The 18,087-nt window shown below is 45.9% G+C and overlaps 1 protein-coding gene across 1 annotated transcript in view; it reads left to right on the top strand.

Moving 5' to 3' along the window:
• Positions 1-16,334, top strand: part of LOC115555802 (ephrin type-B receptor 1) — a 49,421-nt gene extending 33,087 nt beyond the window's left edge. The window contains exons 14-20 of the mRNA XM_030372836.1: positions 4,356-4,603; positions 5,999-6,066; positions 7,076-7,223; positions 7,716-7,865; positions 11,050-11,246; positions 11,436-11,594; positions 11,823-16,334. Of these exons, the coding sequence (XP_030228696.1) occupies positions 4,356-4,603; positions 5,999-6,066; positions 7,076-7,223; positions 7,716-7,865; positions 11,050-11,246; positions 11,436-11,594; positions 11,823-11,934 (1,082 nt within the window). The 3' untranslated portion in view covers positions 11,935-16,334. The remainder of the gene's footprint in view (positions 1-4,355; positions 4,604-5,998; positions 6,067-7,075; positions 7,224-7,715; positions 7,866-11,049; positions 11,247-11,435; positions 11,595-11,822) is intronic.
• Positions 16,335-18,087: the final 1,753 nt, after the last annotated feature.

Here is an 18,087-nt window from a genome sequence, read left to right as displayed (position 1 = left end):
AACCGGGTATCTTTGTCATCAGTGCTATTGTCGCTGTATATTTTGTGGGGTCACTTCACTTGGGTAGGGCATCGCATTCCTTAGTTAACATGAATTCCATCTGTAAGTGATGACTAGGCAATTAGTTAATTGTTAATAAAGTGTTTGTAGGTAAGTTAATGCTTTTTACTGCATTAACTATAGTTAATTAATTGTAAATGATGGATCCCTTATTTACGATAAATACATTTATTATTTTATTTACCGATACACCTGTGTTCGTTCCTACATAACACCTCTTTGAAAGCGGCCTACTGGCTAGGGTTTGGTATAGCAGAGGGGTTTGGTATTCCAGTCAGGGGGTGTTGGATTGAGCAGTCAGGGCCATCGGTGATGGAGCAGCTCAGAGACCAGGGTCTCTTCTCTGATCCCCGCTACTCTCTAGGGTCGTCCGTTAATATCGGACAAGCCGCACACTTCTCCTGGCATATGGGGCTCGCTCCAAAGGCGAGCTGTCACTCCTCGAAAAGCCGGAGAACATATAAAAAACTCAACAGCTCCAGACGTGAATGTCAGCAGTGCAGATTGTGTGAACATGAAAAGCTGAATGCAATATTTTGCCTCATTTGCTGCACTTTGAAGTCAAAACAGATATTTTATTCATGTGCAAAACTTGATGTGTAAAATGTAAAGGCTCTAGTATTTTTCTACGCTGTGTGATGGAAATTCTCAGCTTCTGTTTGCTGCGTTCAGCAATTTCTGTGATTTAAAAAAAATTCCTTCCTCCTGACCAGTCACTAAATTAATTAATCTGATTGGCTAGAGGTTTTTGAATAACATAGGGCCACGCCCATATCTGGAAAAAAGATCCTGCCAAGCAAAGGATAGACTGATCATTGTGAAACAAACGTGCAAATCTGGATAATCTTTGGAGGCTAACTGTTCACTTATTAACTTAAAGCATGGAAGGATCCAAAGCAGCATTTAATTGCATTTTCTGCTTCACTGACGAGGTGTCGAGCTTCCAGTCATACCAGTCCTCAGCTCAACTCGCTAAACATTCATTGTGAAACATACAGCAATCAGGACTGATTTCAGCTGGCTTATCAAGCTGTTGTTTGGGCCATGTTCACCACTCCTTCCCCGACACTGCGCTGAGAAAAAGAAAAGGTCACAAACGGATGCCTTCAGAACCTCACTCGTGGAGGACGTGTTTTAGTTTGGGGTTTCGTTCCCATCTGAACGTCCTGTTTTGCTGTTCTTTATCTGGTTGTCTTGTGTCGCTGGGGTCGGGTGGAGGCACTCCCGCCTGTAGGGACAGAGGTGACAGAGGCTGGGGCGAGGAGGTGGGAGAAAGGGGGAGGTCAAACGTGAGGACATATGGTCGCCGTGGTTGACTGACATGTGTGATGGCGGGGTGAATCCTACGCCTGGCGCTCTGTGGAAGAGGAGAACGTGTTCCCACAGGCCCTTCCCCCAGCGTCTCTCTCTCCTTCCCTCTCCTTCCCGCCCACTCACACTAACACACCCCTCCTTTTCGGTGTCTAGGGTGTGTAGGGGGGCTCTCTGTCTCTGTCTGTAGTTTTTCCTGTGGAGCTATCTTCTTCTAATTGACCTCATTTCCTACACCCCCTTCCCCCCTCCTTATCCTTCTCATCTCTTTCGGTGATTATATCACATCGTCGTTTTCCCCCTCACTCTCTTACCCTCTCTCTCTCTCTCTCTCTCTCTCTGTCTCTGTCTCTGTCTCTGTCTCTCTGTCTCTGTCTCTGTCTCTCTCTCTCTCTCTCTCTCTCTCTGTGTCTCTCTCTCTCTGTCTCTCTCTCTCTCTCTCTCTCTGTCTCTGTCTCTGTCTCTGTCTCTCTCTCTCTCTGTCTCTCTTTTTCTGTCTCTCTATCTCTCGTTCTAATAGCCTCTCTCCTGTGGATCTCCTCACCCTGGAGTTGTGTGCAAACAGAAAACAGAAAGATTCAGAGAACAAAGGAAAATCTACTAATTAAATTATACTGAAAAGAAGATTACCTGAAAAAAAGCCTTCCTCCTCTACTCTCTCTTTTCTCTCTCTCTCTATTATCTCTCGTTTTTCTTTCTGTTTTCTGACTCTCGCATCACGCCCCTCCATTGTTTTTTTTAACCTTGTAACCAACACCACCCCTACTTCCTCTCCATCCCTCTCTTTCCCATCTGCATCTCAGAAATCGCATATGTATGTATGTATATATATATATATATATATATATATATTATATGTATGCATGTATAGCCAATGTTTTTGTCTTTCAATCCCTGTGGCCATATCCCAGTGTCAGGGGCCCTCTGTCATACAGTTTATCTATCATCCATATCTAGCATCCATTGATCCCTTCATCGTATCCTTCTTTTATCGCTCTTCTGGTGATCCTCTCTTGGCCTCTCTCTCTCTCTCTCTCTCTCTCTCTCTCTCTCTCTCTCTCTCTCTCTCTCTCTCTCTCTCTCTCTCTCTCTCTCTCTCTCTCTCTCTCTCTCTCTCTCGCAGTAGGTCGTTTTTAATGAGCAGTGTTCTGGGGTGCACAGATCAGAGTGTGGGAGGGCGATCTGCGTCATCAAAGCCCCTTCACTCATCCATTATTCACGCAACAATTTTATCTGTGGGAGCAGGACTTTTATTTTGAAAGTACATACATTTTCATGTCCCCGGGAGGCATAGGGGTCATCTCTCCTGACACGGAATAAAAGAGAGAAAGTCTCCAGCAGTACACAGGACGCCTGAGGTATGTCCAGAGCACACATGATTTCAGGACGTCGATGTTGGAGAAAACGTTAGAATGACTGCTGAGAAAGTCACTGCTGGGCCCCTGAAACCAACATGGGGGCTGAATGGTGTCCCTGAGATTGCTGCTCTGTTCCACAGCAGTGGACAGGCGGAGGAATAGATGGAAAGATAAACAGCCACAACACATCCACTGAGCAAAAGTTTAAAGCCATTGGCGGGAAAAAGAGAAAAGCAAAGAGCTATATGAGAAAAAACATTCGGCATCCACTGAACAAAAGTAAGTCCATGGGAGAAACAAGGCAGGGCTGGTTTCAGTTCATCATATTAACCATCATTTTCAACCATGTACTGTTTTACAAGCTTGAAACTTCGAACTTTTATGATTATCACGTCTACTTTCTACACGTCTACACGTCTACCAGACTTTACACGGTACAGGGAAGATAGAATCTTAGCACACAGCATGCATCAGTGGTAAAAGCTAAAAACTGGCTTGGGATCTCAAGAGGAACTAGATAAATACATGTCACACAATGACGTAGCACAATTTCACACAGCAAACCGTCGGCATCAAGGGGTGATAATCCACTTCACATGGTGAGGTAGCACAGTTACGCATTGCAAACTATTTGTAGTAAGGCGACATCCCTGCGAACAGGTGAAACTGAGGTGTCAGGCTAGAAATGCGGCTTTTACAAGGTTCACGATAGGCTAGCCACATCTGATAGACATCGCTTTCTGCCCACAATTCTCCCCAAAAGGGATTATAGATATCAATTAGATCAATATGACAATAGCAACAAATGACGGATACATAGCGATAGATTTAAGAACAAGATTGAATCACAACATCCATTCTGTTTCCAACTGCCCCCCCTCACAGTCTCACAGTCCCTCCTGCCTCCACTGAGTGTGAATAAATAAACCGAGGCCGGCTGTACGATAAGCAGGCGCTGCCGTCGATGGACAGACGAGATACTGACGACCCGTACGATCCGTAGCACGGGCTGGGCGGGCAGGATAAAAAAAAACCAAAGGACAGTTCAGTGTTGGTCTTGTGCAACAATGTCCGGTGATATCCATCCGTCCCCACATTCATATCAGTCATGTCCGCGACGTAAACAGACAAACAAAGACAAAATACAATGATCCATAATATTCATGAATTGTGATGAGTACCCCAGAGTTGTATTTTCTCCTTTCAGAAATGTTTGCAAATCCCAGACGATGAGTTCATGTCAAAAACATAGTATCACTTGATTTGTCACCATACTGCATGGTGGTCTAGCATCTATCGGTTCTTTCTTGTCACGAAATTCCTATTTCTCCTCTCTGATCCAATTTACCACGAAGCGCTTCTTGAGTGCCGATCAAAAGATGGCTGTTTTTTGCGCAACTGCTTCCATTGTTTGTTATTGTGCGTGTGTGTTGGTGTGTACATTTATTGCCTTGCCACTTAAGTGTTTCTCTCTGATTGTGTGCTCTGAAAAAGCATTGCAACCAATTTTTCCTTTCGTCGTCCAGCGATGCTGAAGAGAGGGTGTGCGTGTGTGTGTGTTCACCGATATACTGCGGTAAATAAAGCTTTTGTCTTGAAAAGTGTCAATGGTGTCTTCCTCCCCAGGTGAGTTCGGTGAGGTGTACAAAGGCCGTCTGAAGCTAGTAGGGAAGAAAGAATTTCCTGTCGCCATCAAAACACTGAAGGCGGGCTACTCCGAGCGGCAGCGGCGGGACTTCCTGTCCGAGGCGTCAATCATGGGCCAGTTCGACCAGCCCAACATCATCCGCCTAGAGGGGGTGGTCACCAAGAGCCGGCCCACCATGATCATCACAGAGTTCATGGAGAACGGCGCACTCGACTCTTTCCTGAGGGTAATAACAAGCACCAGTATTCAATATATATATATATATATATATATATATATATATATATATATATATTTATAGCTTCATTGTTTGGTTCGCTGTGCGAAATATGACCAATATTTTCATCCTGTCTGTCCACCCTATTTGTCTCTCTCTCTCTCTCTCTCTCTCTCTCTCTCTCTCTCTCTCCCTCTCTCTGACTCACCCATGTGTGTAAGACCCTCTCTCTGACGCTCTCTCCCCCTCTGTTCCTCCCCGTGCCAACCTGTCCATACGACCGTCTGTCTTTGATCCGTCCTTCTTTTAGGCCAGCTCTAAAAACAGAACATGAAGCGCTTTGATGTTTGCTTCTCACAGCATGACCTCTTTTGACTCAAGAATCCTTGACTGAAACTCACTCACGCACAACACACACACGCATACAAACACACACAAACACATTGATTGTCCTGTGGCTTCAAGACACAGTCTTGCAAAGCCAGCATCACCATTGGGATCGATCAGTGTGTGTGTCGGTGTTGGTGTGTGTTTGTGTGTGTCCTGCATATGAATGTTCGGGCTTTGTGCGCATTTGTGCGCACAAATGCCTTCATGCCTTCATGCGAGTAAGTCCCTGCATGTGTGTGCTTGAGTGTGTTATCACGCGTGTGTGTGTATACCTTGAAGGTTTAGCCTGCAGAGGATTAGGTGAGAGAAGCTTCAAAGGCATGGTTGGATGGATGCACTATGTCATTTATAACACACACACACACACACACACACACACACAGGGAAAAAGACACGCGCCACCCTCTCGTACATGAAGGCAATCACAGTGTATTTACAGGACACGACGGTGTGCCCAACCGCCTAACCAACCTAGGTAATGTCGTGGATAAACACACCACTTCAGTTCAAAAATCAAAAATCATAGTCAGAAAATCTGTTCGAGAAACTCAATGTTTGGAAGACAAAGACATTATTATCACTTGTCAATAAGTAGCAATAAAACTTGAGTTGGTATTCAAAGAACTCCTGATCTGGAATCAGGCTTCAGGTTGTATTTTAAAAATTGGTGGATTCCTCCTATATGCACTTACACATCACAACACCTTACGCATCGCAATGTACAATTATCCACCATAGATGTTCTTTTCAGGATATATGTCGGATGTGTTTTGTGTGTGTGTGTGTGTGTGTGTGTGTGTGTGTGTGTGTGTGTGTGTGTGTGTGTGTGTGTGTGTGTGTGTGTGTGTGTGTGTGTGTGTGTGTGTGTGTGTGTGTGTGTGGTTATTCACATTGGCACCTCAATTTCAAATTAGGATTGATTTGTTTGCAAACGTAACTTCAAGTGTTTTCCTTCTCCTCACTGAATCGTAGTCGTCCTGACGTCTGATCAGACATTGTTCCGTCCTTCCGCAGCGAAACGACGGAACGTTCCCGGTCATCCAGCTTGTGGGAATGCTGAGGGGCATCGCATCCGGCATGAGGTACTCACACACACACACACACACCACGCACACATGGAGGTCCACACACACACACATACCTGCACACACATACATACAAATACACTCACACAAATATATATACACACATTTACGCAAACACAAACACACTCGCAAACCACGCACACACGGATGCCCAAATACAAACACACACACACACACACACACACACACACACACACACTCAGGTGTTGGGTGTTGTGTGGTAGGTACTCAGGTGTTGTGTTGTGTGGTAGGTACTCAGGTGTTGGGTGTTGTGTGGTAGGTACTCAGGTGTTGTGTTGTGTGGTAGGCACTCAGGTGTTGGGTGTTGTGTGGTAGGTACTCAGGTGTTGTGTTGTGTGGTAGGCACTCAGGTGTTGGGTGTTGTGTGGTAGGCACTCAGGTGTTGGGTGTTGTGTGGTAGGCACTCAGGTGTTGGGTTTTGTGTGGTAGGTACTCAGGTGTTGTGTGGTAGGTACTCAGGTGTTGTGTGGTAGGTACTCAGGTGTTGCGTGGTAGGTACTCAGGTGTTGGGTGGTGTTATGTTGTGTGGTAGGTACTCAGGTGTTGTGTGTTGTGGTAGGTACTCAGGTGTTGTGTGGTGTGGTAGGCACTCAGGTGTTGTGTGGTGCTATGTTGTGTGGTAGGTACTCGGGTGTTGTGTTGTGTGGTAGGTACTCAGGTGTTGTGTGGTAGGTAGGTACTCAGGTGTTGTGTGGTGCTATGTTGTGTGGTAGGTACTCAGGTGTTGTGTGGTGTTGTGTGGTAGGTAGGTACTCAGGTGTTGTGTGGTGTTGTGTGGTAGGTACTCAGGTGTTGTGTTTTGTGGTAGGTACTCAGGTGTTGTGTGGTAGGTACTCAGGTGTTGTGTGGTGCTATGTTGTGTGGTAGGTACTCAGGTGTTGTGTGGTAGGTACTCAGGTGTTGTGTGGTGCTATGTTGTGTGGTAGGTACTCAGGTGTTGTGTGGTGTTGTGTGGTAGGTACTCAGGTGTTGTGTGTTGTGCTAGGTACCTGGCGGAGATGAGCTACGTGCACCGTGACCTGGCCGCCCGGAACATCCTGGTGAACAGCAACCTGGTGTGTAAGGTCTCAGACTTCGGCCTGTCCCGCTACCTGGAGGAGGACACCTCCGACCCCACCTACACCAGCTCCCTGGTGAGGGCGCGCACCGCACGCACGCACGCTCGCGCGCGCGCATGCACACACGTACATACATACACACGTACATGCACATGTATGTACGTACATACACACACATACACACAAAAATACAAACATATTGTCGTCTGTTTGTCCCTTCCTTGAATTGAATTGTTTGCTTGAGGTATACTTGATATGTACTATTATACTATATACTTATACTACTATCTATACTATACTATTACTTGAGAGTTGAGGTGCTATGAAGCTCACTCCTCTTTGTTTATTACTGTGAGCAATGACTGACCGGGCTTCTGTTAAGCAGGATGTGACATCAGCAGGCAAACGAGCGTGAGGTAAAGAAGTAACAGCCATGCTGTGTGTGTGTGTGTGTGTGTGTGTGTGTGTGTGTGTGTGTGTGTGTGTGTGTGTGTGTGTGTGTGTGTGTGTGTGTGTGTGTGTGTGTGTGTGTGTGTGTGTGTGTGTGTGTGTGTGTGTCCGTCCCAGGGGGGTAAGATCCCGGTGCGCTGGACGGCCCCCGAGGCCATCGCCTACAGGAAGTTCACGTCGGCCTCAGACGTGTGGAGCTACGGCATCGTCACCTGGGAGGTGATGTCCTACGGAGAGAGGCCGTACTGGGACATGAGCAACCAAGACGTACGTCACCCCGTCCCGCTGCCCGCTGGGTGTGTGTGTGTGTGTGTGTGCTTGTGGGTCCATGTCTTTGTGGCTCCACGCTGCCAACCTGTGTATGTGTGTTTGTGTGTGTGTGTGTCTCTGTTTGCGTGTGTGTGTGTGCGTGCGTGTGTGTGTGTGTGTGTGGGTCCATGTCTATGAGCGACCCCACAACCTCTTTGTTTATCTGTTCACTTCCCTTCCTACCATGTGGGAACGTGTGTGCGTCTGTGTGTCTTCTGTGTGATTCTTTTTCCTGTTTTTGCGAGACATGGCTTCCACATGTCAGTCGGCGGTTGAATTATCTCTCACGTTTCAAAGCTAAAGGGATGTTTTGGTTTCTGTCTGAAACACTCTGATAGTGCTTTAAGTCACCATTGTTCCTTATTTCTCACCGCAAAATCCACAGTGTGTCCATGTACAGCGCCTCTGTTTCCCTTCGCTTTACCCCTCTTCCTGTCCTCAAGGCCATCGCGAGGTTCAAATCAGTGAATGTTCCTTATGTTTTAAATGCTCGGTTTAAGGTCACCACTTCGAGTCCTTCTTGTTTCAATCATGTGATCTGAGGTTCCACAAAAGAGGTTCGAGTTACCATCTTCATAATTCTTGATAACATACTTTATAAAACACCGAGCTGCCAAGTCTATAAAGCGGCGTTAAAAAAATGGAAAGAAGATATTATGCACAGCGAGCGTTGATAGAAATGGAAGTGAGCAGTAAAGTCACCGCACCCCCCCCCTCACTGGCTGTAAGCACTAATCTGCGGTTTATTACCTGGTAAATTAGCTCAATTAGCCGTTTGTTGGGAAACACTTGGGGAACAGCTCCTGCGGCGCTCAGACTCATCTGAGACGGCTCCGCTCTGCCTGCCGCTGTGCCATGAAGACAAACTGATGCTAGGAAGGCGGTTGTGAGGTTTTAATTGCTGGTGTCTTGGGTAAGTGCAGGTTGGGTCAGTTCAGAGAGTCTTTTGACCGCACATGGGCACAGTTCAACTGCACGGAGGCTATCTAGTCCATCTCCTGCCCGCAGGGCAGCACTGATGTGTTCAATACTCAGATTTTATGTTTGACCAAGCCTTTAATTTTTTTCTTGCCTTCATTCATTCTTTCTTTCGTTGAGTCTGATTCCTCCCTTGTCTGTCTTCCCACACTCAACCTCTGCCTCTCCTTCTGATAGTTCTTAGAGCCAGTATATCCCCCAGTAATGCTGAAGCACCAGTTTTACGTTATGTTGCACATACAGTCTATAGTAATGGAGATGTTTGTGTGTGTTGTGTGTGTGTGTTTGTTTTTAGGCTATAGATAACCAGAGGCTGCATTAGTCTCACAAATCAGACTTTAGATCTAAAGTCAGCTAAAACCGATTTGGCCAGCAGATGTAAACAGTCAGAAAGGGTATGTTAAGGTTACAGAACATTGTAGAAATAAGAGGCCACACAAGAGGACTGCTGGATCTGAGGTTCTGCTGTAACAAAGTTGGACTTCTGAATCAGAAGTTCTGCTGTAGCACAGTTGTACTTCTGAATCAGAAGTTCTGCTATAACACAGCAGGACTGATGGATCCGTGATTAAATATGCATGAACCCCGCACCCAAAAACACACCCTGTACGTGGGTGGGGGGGCGCGCGCGCACACACACACACACACACACACACACACACACACACACACACACACACACACACACACACACACACACAGCACAAAGGCACTTGACAGACACACAGATAAAAGCGCGTGTGAGAGCACACACGCAGGGATTTAAGGGTGCGCTTTTTGGGGGAACATGAAATGAGGTTCTGTCAGGGGAGCCACCACAGGTGATGTGTTCGACATGAATTAACCATGAAAGCGCCGCACACGCCGTCGCGCCGCAGCCCGAGCCGCGCTCGGATTGACAGCGGGTGCTTAGCGGGAATTTATGCAGCACCAAAGCCCCCAGAAGTGTGGCGGGGTCGGCCAGAGTTCACCCCGGCAGCGGCAGAATGCCTGACGCTCAGCCACGCTCATTTTACCGTTTCTCGCTGACGCACACGCAGACACACGGTGACACGCACGCACAAGCGCTAATCTCTGACAACATGAAGGACGTGATGTATTCCCTCTCAAGTTATTTTTGTGAAGCAGGAGGCAGAGAGGAGGACTTTCCAACTCTTCAAATCTCCAAGGAAGTGCTTGCTTTTAGGCATTTTGTAACTTGTAACTGCTCAATGTGCAGAATGTGAAGTTGATAATCAGTAGGAAGACAATACAGTGTTGGACCCAAGGACGGATTAACATGACCACGGGCCCTGGACACAAACCAGCCATGGACCCCTACCAACACGGGGGGGGGGGGAGAGAGGGGGAGAGAGGGGGAGAGAGAGAGAGAGAGAGAGAGGGAGAGAGAGGGAGAGAGAGGGAGAGAGAGGGAGAGAAAGGGAGAGAGAGAGAGAGAGAGAGAGAGAGACCCGCATAGCGCCAGCCGCTCATCTTAACAGCACAACCTGTCAGGTTAATATATCATGACTTTAAAAGCACCTAATGACATCCTTTAACGAATTTTGTTAGTTCAAAATATAAAGAATTGAGGCTGTTCGGTCAGAATCTGACGGATCATCAGTAATAAGTAAAACATACGTTACTTTTAAAAAGGGAGGCGTAAAGGAGACTTTTTTTTTTAATTTTTATGTTTACACATGTAGCCTATATAACATCTTTCAATGGTTTGTTACATTAAATATATTTTTAACATCGGCAAACGTAAAATTAGGACATCTCATTTTTACCATAGGCCTACATTTGTAAGAGTAAAAACACCAATGTTCATAGCTAAATATATATATATTTATCAAGGGCCCCCCATCACCCAGGGCCCCGGACATGTGCCCTATTTGCCCATGCGGTAATCCGTCATTGGTTGGACCTGTTGTTGGGTCATGCTGTAACATCTAGCCTCATTTTATTTGGTTCCTTCTCAGCAGCAGAAATAAATGACCATAGAAAAATCATTAAGAATAAAAAGCGAAAAGAATAATCAAATAAAGTGTTTTTTTTAATGCCGAATAATGAACTTACATTGTTTTCAAACCTCCCCCAGTATGAGGGAACAGGCAGCCGTCAGAACGCATGCGGTCGCAGTACACCCTGACCACGCCCCCGTGTGCCTCTCGCCTCCCCGCAGGTCATCAACGCCATCGAGCAGGACTTCCGGCTGCCCGCGCCCATGGACTGCCCCCTGGTGCTCCATCAGCTCATGCTGGACTGCTGGCAGAAGGACCGCAACGCCAGGCCCAAGTTCCCCGACCTGGTCAGCATGCTGGACAAGATGATCCGTAACCCCGCCTCCCTCAAGACGGGCGGCAGCACCGTCCCCGCCGGGTGAGTGGAGTCGTACAACGTCAACACTAACCACGTGTACATACACATACATACGTATAATACCGGCTCAACGAACCGTATCGTCGTAGAACACGATGCCCAACAGCTGCCTGCTCCTTCACAACATGCGTCCAGACATCACGGCCCCTGTAAAGTGGCTTCTCATGAGTTATTCCTCCCTCCCTCAAGGCCCTCCCCCCATGCCCTGCTCGACCGAGGAGCTCCAGACCTGAGCAGCGTCAGCTCTGTGGAGGACTGGCTGAGCGCGCTGAAGATGACCCAGTACAGGGACTCCTTCGTCGGGTCGGGCATCAACTCCCTGTCCCTGATCACGCAGCTCACCACGGAGTAGGTCCACCCGCCGGAGCGTTCTCTCTGAACCGCTGGATCAATACCTCTCAAGTGTCACTTCCTCCTTCCCTTCTTTCCTTGTCTTCCTTCCTCTCTTCATTCCTACCTTTCTGTCTTTCCTCGTTTCCTTCAGGTGATTCAAATGTGTAACTGACACTAAAGACTCATGATCAGTAGTCATTCTTGTTGTTGTTGTTTGTTTGTTTGTTTGTGTGGTTCTTGCAGAGACCTGCAGAGGCTGGGGGTGTCCCTGGCCGGGCACCAGAAGAAGATCCTGACCAGCGTCCAGTCCATGAGGGACCACATCGATGACCAGTCCCCGACAGAGTCACTGTAACGCACTAACCCAACGGGATCAATGCGGTTCCCTTTGGAACATTACAGTACAATGCAGAAAGCAATCAACTCCGGACGACTTAACGGACACTTTGAGCACTCGTGGACGCCCTCACCCGAACCCAAAGTCTGTCCAAATCCATTCTGACAGACGTACCCCTCACAACTCTGGCGTTTATGCACAGACTGCTGGCTGAATTCAGAGTATCTCAATTGAAAGTGGAAATAAGGATTTTCAAACGGCAGCTGCAGTCCATAACCTTGAAGCCACTATTCTCCCCCCCCCATCACAAACACACAAGGGGTTTTCTGCTCATACTCGAATGGTCCAAATATTACTGTGAAGAAGTATACTATATGATAGTAACTGTATATGAACAAACTGTCCGGCAATACACAGGGAAGCTTCCTCAATCTGTGAGGCAGTACCAAAAGAAAAAAGACAATGACCCTGGACTTTTAAATATTTGAACACGACTGTAAACATGTTCTGGTCACTGCAAAAGAAAATCCACATCAAGACTCGGACATAGTTCAGGCAGAAATGCCAATCTCTATTCTACAGGGACACAAGACCTATCGTACGGTCGGCTCTCAAAGCTTCCACGCACCAATAAGACCATTCTAGTCTTCATATTGAAGAGTCTGTAGATATTATTATATGGGAAGTTCCCATGATGCTTAATTGTTTTGCTTCCATTTTGAAAAACAGCTGAGGATAAATCATTGTGGCTGAAATATTTGTCGGTTCTGTGTCCCATGCTGCTGGCTCCCGCGGACTAACTCTTCCCACCAGTGACCGTGCTCTGGAACAAAACACACCTTGTTTCATGATTCTGTGATTTGTGCTTTTTCATTGACACCAAGGACAATTCTTCTTCGTCTCGCCTGGGAAATGATTCAGGAGAAACTGTGTGCAACACGTTTTACCTTCACATTAACAACATCAAGCACACAACAAACACTTGTCTGAGACAGTGCCCTCTTGTCTGTGGAGAGATGTTCGTACCCGTCAGACAAAACCGAAGGCTGGAACCAAAACAATACTTTGATGTGTGTCACGGGCGACTCTACGCTACCTAACTGTCAATCTCTGTTCCTCGACCTATCAATTGACATGCCTATCAACCTACCTAACAATCTGAATCTACGCATCAATCTACCTATATTTCCATCTATCTTCTTGGCACTGGCTTTGATCATTCCCTGAAGCCATGAGATGGTGAAATGATCAAGAATTAAGGTTTGTCTCGTCAAGGGGATAGAATGAGAGCGGCCTGTTCGCCCTTTTGCGATGCACCTTCCTCCACATGTCTTCCTGACGACAAAATACTTCATAAATGACTTTATTTTTGCTGAGACGTTTTGATTAGTGTCCAGAAATGTGAAAGAAACCAAGCAACGTTGATAGAAACGATAGTGTTGAGAAAAATAATAACATGGGTGGAAAATAAGCTGTATTTACCATCTCATATTCTATTTGCTCTTTGGCACAGATTGCCCTCTCAGTGGATCCATCTTCATGGGAGTGAGACTAGGTTATTAATCACTGAGATATCTCATCGTAGATATTGGGCTCCATTCACACTCATCCAGTACAGATAATTCATCTTGGTTCCAGCCTCAGCCAGGGGGATCTATGCGTGTGTGGCTTTGGTTGTGACCGGGATTACATTGTTCACATGGCAGAAATAACAGCATTTAACATTTTGCATTTAAATACTTAACTATTGCATGACTCCTGTTGGATTTAAGGTTGTGTTTCGTGTTTGTCAGTTACAATACGCCCCTGGAAAACAAGGAGAACGCCAAAGTAAAAGACAGTGTGTGACTCGTGTGAGTCGATAAATGACATTGAGAGCTTTGGTTTCACATCCCCAGCAATCCGATTGTCACTTTTGGCCACAAACTCTGCTCAGCCAATATTGCTTGAATTGAATTTGTTGCCAGGCAACACTAGCTTATTGAACACATTAAAGTGCGCATCGAGAACCACGGGGACCGTGTCAGCGCATCAGCGGAATAACTCTGTAAACAGAGGGCTCGGGAGAAGGAGCTCCAGCTCGGAGGTTTAATAACCGACGTGACAACTCGTGCCGCCCGGAAAACTCATATCGTCTCAGAAACATTTGATACCTGATGGGACTTTTTAATGTCACATGCCTTGTGATTGGCTTGGATTGGATCCTTAGTGTGTTTGAGAGGGGGCTATGCTTAAGAAAGCAGTGGGGGATAGTATTGATTTATGTTTCTGAAAAGATTGTAAACTTGATAAATGATGCCCTTGACATGAAGGATGAAATCATGAACATCATTCCTGTATTCATTTTTGTGGCTTGTCTTGTTTATACTAGGGACAGAGAAACACAAGTGCGTGTGTGTGTGTGTGTGTGTGTGTGTTTGTGTGTGTGTCTTTGCATGTGCGTGTATGTGCACGCACACAGGATAAATGGGATAAAACGGGGTATATAATTAATAAATGCATACATCCCTTTAGGATTTGCCAAAATTAAGTGTTTAAGGATTTTTTCGTATTTCTGATTGAATGATGGTTTTTGATTCTTCTGATGAGGTTTATGTAAGATTGCTCAGGGACTAGAAGATTTACCCTATTGGGAAATCCTGTGTTGCTTTTAACGGTTAAAGTGTTCAATTGTGGTCAGCATATTAAGTTCATCTATGTATTATTTCTTTCTTTCTATCAAACAAATGGATTAGAAATGGCTAAAAAAATTTGCACATTACCAATATGACAAATTATTCGTGACATCATTGAGCATTGCGCATGTGAAAGACCAGACATGTATAGCCTTTATCCTTTCCCTCAGCCTTCCTGTACCATTTGTCTAACTAGTGACTATTGCCAGAAAACACTGTTGATTCTCTCTGGAAAATGACTTAAACAATGTATTCAGGCAAGGCAAAGATATCGGAATGTGGCTTCCCAAGCTCACACTGGGAAGCTGACTGCACAACTTCCATGGACATGATCAGTGGTCCGCTTTCTTTACATATTTAGCTTGGATTTCTCTATAAATGGCTTTGTGGTTAACGGAAAAACGCCTCCCCTCATTAAATAAGCAGCCAGTGTAATATAGCTGGATCACTGGGCGGTGGAGGCCACGACGGAGGTGGGAAGAGGGAGAGAGGGAAGAAATATGAATAAGTGAGAAGAAGGGAGACAGAAGAGGGAGAAGGGGCGATATAGACGCCTGCGCTTGAATAAAAATGAGGCTGAAGAGACACTTTCTCTCTCCCCCAGCCCCCTCCCCGTCAGCTCTCCTCCTTGCTCTCCCTCCTTGTGTATGCAGATATCCGTTGCCTTTGCACTCCTCTTCAATCCTCTCATGTCTATCTCTCAGAGCCACCACTCTGAGTTCTGCTTTAATCTACATTTCAACCTTCTACTTTCACTCACTGTTGAAGCTCGCGGCCGGGGAAGACAAGAGCATCAAACGCCGTCAAGTCTGGGCTGTTTGTGTTTCTTTTGTTGTCACCGCGCGCAAAGATACACGCCAGTTTCTAGTTTTAACACACACACAAAAACACAGTGTTCTCTCCGAGTTTTGACAGTTTGGTCTAGAAAACACTAAACGCCTCGAAGCAGTGTTAGTTTTCCGAATGCTCTCACACCAAAGTGTTCCATTCCAGTCTTCCCTTATTTTTGGAAGAATATCATTAATTTTGTCTTATTTATTTATGTGTTATTTATTCATTTGTTTGTGTATTTTTTTATTTATTAATTGATTGTATCGCCTGACACAAGTAAGAATGAGCACCAGTTAGCTAGTAATACATTTTAACAATAAAAAAACAACCTGTACAAACGCTAGAAAATGAAGGCATGGATTGTGTCTAACTAACACATCCACCTTTTGGCGACCGGCTCGTAGTCCAATCACAGCAGATCCTAGCGCTACCATTGGTTTTGTTTTGGACTGCGAGGTTCCTTCCGCACACTTTTTAATGAACCGAACAGAAAATAGTGAAAAAGACAACAAAACAGACTTGCCTGCCGTACTGTTCAGTGTGTGCGTGTGTTGTGTTTTCTGTTGAAAAAAGGATATTGTGTGTCGGCTTTAGTCTCTGCCTTTTTTCCAGCCTCCCTCCATGACCGTCGGTTGGAGTTGTTCGACCACATGGACCGCAGAGCATCTCTCTGTCGGGCCAACAATGTGACTGTAATATAATTGTCTGTGTGCGTGTGCACACCCGTGTATGTAGGCCTACTGTATGTATGCGGTAATACAAAGTATGTGATGGTCAATGTACAGTCAGCTGTTGGTATAATGTAAGTGTGCGAGAGTTTGTAACCATTACCTTTCTGAACCTTACTATTACAATGCACTGTTTGTCAATAAAGACAACCAATCAATCACAAGAGATTGGTTTTGATGATCATATGCTTCTTTGATTATGTTGAAGACAAATTCCCGTTTAAGAGCGATGATGGTTGTGAATATAGCTGAGCGTTCTTGTGGACGTTCCTGTCCGTGAGTCTCGGGGATGCAGAGCTTTCTTGGGTTTCTCTGCAGCTCATCGAGGAAATGTGATTACAGTGAACAATGTCTTATTACTGCAGAGTAATAAATACAATCTCCTATAAATGGCCGCTAGAAACTCTACACCACCAGCCTGTTCCAGCTCTGACGGGGGGCGGGACGGTGGGGGGGGGGGGGGGGGGGGGGGGGGGGGGGGGGGACATTCAGCTCAATCCTCAAAGGTCTTATGTCATCTCTATCTCGCTCTACCTGCAGCGACTGTGACCCACTTGCCGGACCCCAATCAAAAGCCATATTGTATCTGTTGGCACAGTGCTTCTTTCCCAGTGACTGGATTGAAGAGTGAGGGAATGGAGAGTCTCTCTCTCTCTCTCTCTCTCTCTCTCTCTCTCTCTCTCTCTCTCTCTCTCTCTCTCTCTCTCTCTCTCTCTCTCTCTCTCTCTCTCTCTCTGTAGCAGAGCCTCCCAAAACTCGTGGTATTCCCTGGTTATTGTCTTTCACAGCTGTAGCCGATGGGAGTTGGCGAAGCTGTGTTGGAGGTGCATGCGCAGGGAGTTTAGGTGTGGCAGGGTGAATACACATCAAAAAAAACAAAATATATTAATTTCAAAAAGGTTATAGAGGGTGTGTGTCTGTGCGTGTGTGTGTACGCATGTGTGACTCATTCTCAAGCCACTGCTCAACTTACTCTTTTCCCCTGTGGTCTTCCTGATGTCTTCTCTCTCTCTCTCTCTCTCTCTCTCTCTCTCTCTCTCTCTCTCTCTCTCTCTCTCTCTCTCTCTCTCTCTCTCTCTCTCTCTCTCTCTCTCTCTCTCTCTCTCTCTCTCTCTCTCTGTCATTCACTCACTTACTCACTCTTTCTATCTCGTTCTTTTTATCACAATCTTGCTCTCGCTGCATCTCTGTCTCACTCTCCTTCCAATTTGCTGAAGAAAGACATTTTTCTTTGCTCCTCTCTGCAGAGAGGAGCGGTTATCTATTATTAAGCAGCCGTCAGAGGGAGCTTTCTCTATCGGCTCGGCTGCTAGAATAAATATGACTCAGAACTGGGGAGATTCTCAGATTAAACCCAGCTCAGCCTGCGCAGACGATTCTCACTTCAACCACTGAGTCAAAACCAGGGGGCGCACGGCAGTTCAAAAGCTACTCGCTACCGTTCGGTGTACAGACAGGGCGTTGGCCCTGTCTGGGAAATACTTTTTGTATTTTTTTTCTCATATTTTTGGGGGAGATATCAGATATGTCAGCCGAACAAACGGGTAGACATGTGTTGCTTGGTGAGCTTTGCGTTGATAACGACAGCTGTGCACCTATAATAATGAAATAATGCCTGAAGATAGGATTTTAGGTCATCTTAATTTCCTGTTATCCTTATTTCTTTGAATTTCTTTCCAGTTGCCATACTACCCTCTGTCGGTACCCTACAAACTGATGTTTAAGAAAAAAGGTTTTCATCTGTTTGCATTAACTTTGGTGTTCTGCAGTTTTAGTCAAGATCTTGCAAAGAAATGTCTTGCTAATTTAAAACGCTAAGCTTAAAGCAGAGGACCTCTTATGTTGTGGGAAGACGCCTTTCTTCACAGCAGGCAGAGTCAATTACAGAGACGACAACAGAGCCGTAACTCACTGGACGACGGGGCACTGGAGTGACT

This window comes from Gadus morhua, chromosome 12, assembly GCF_902167405.1.
Source record: "Gadus morhua chromosome 12, gadMor3.0, whole genome shotgun sequence".
NCBI lineage: Eukaryota > Metazoa > Chordata > Actinopteri > Gadiformes > Gadidae > Gadus > Gadus morhua.
This window is presented reverse-complemented; position numbering and strand designations above follow the sequence as displayed.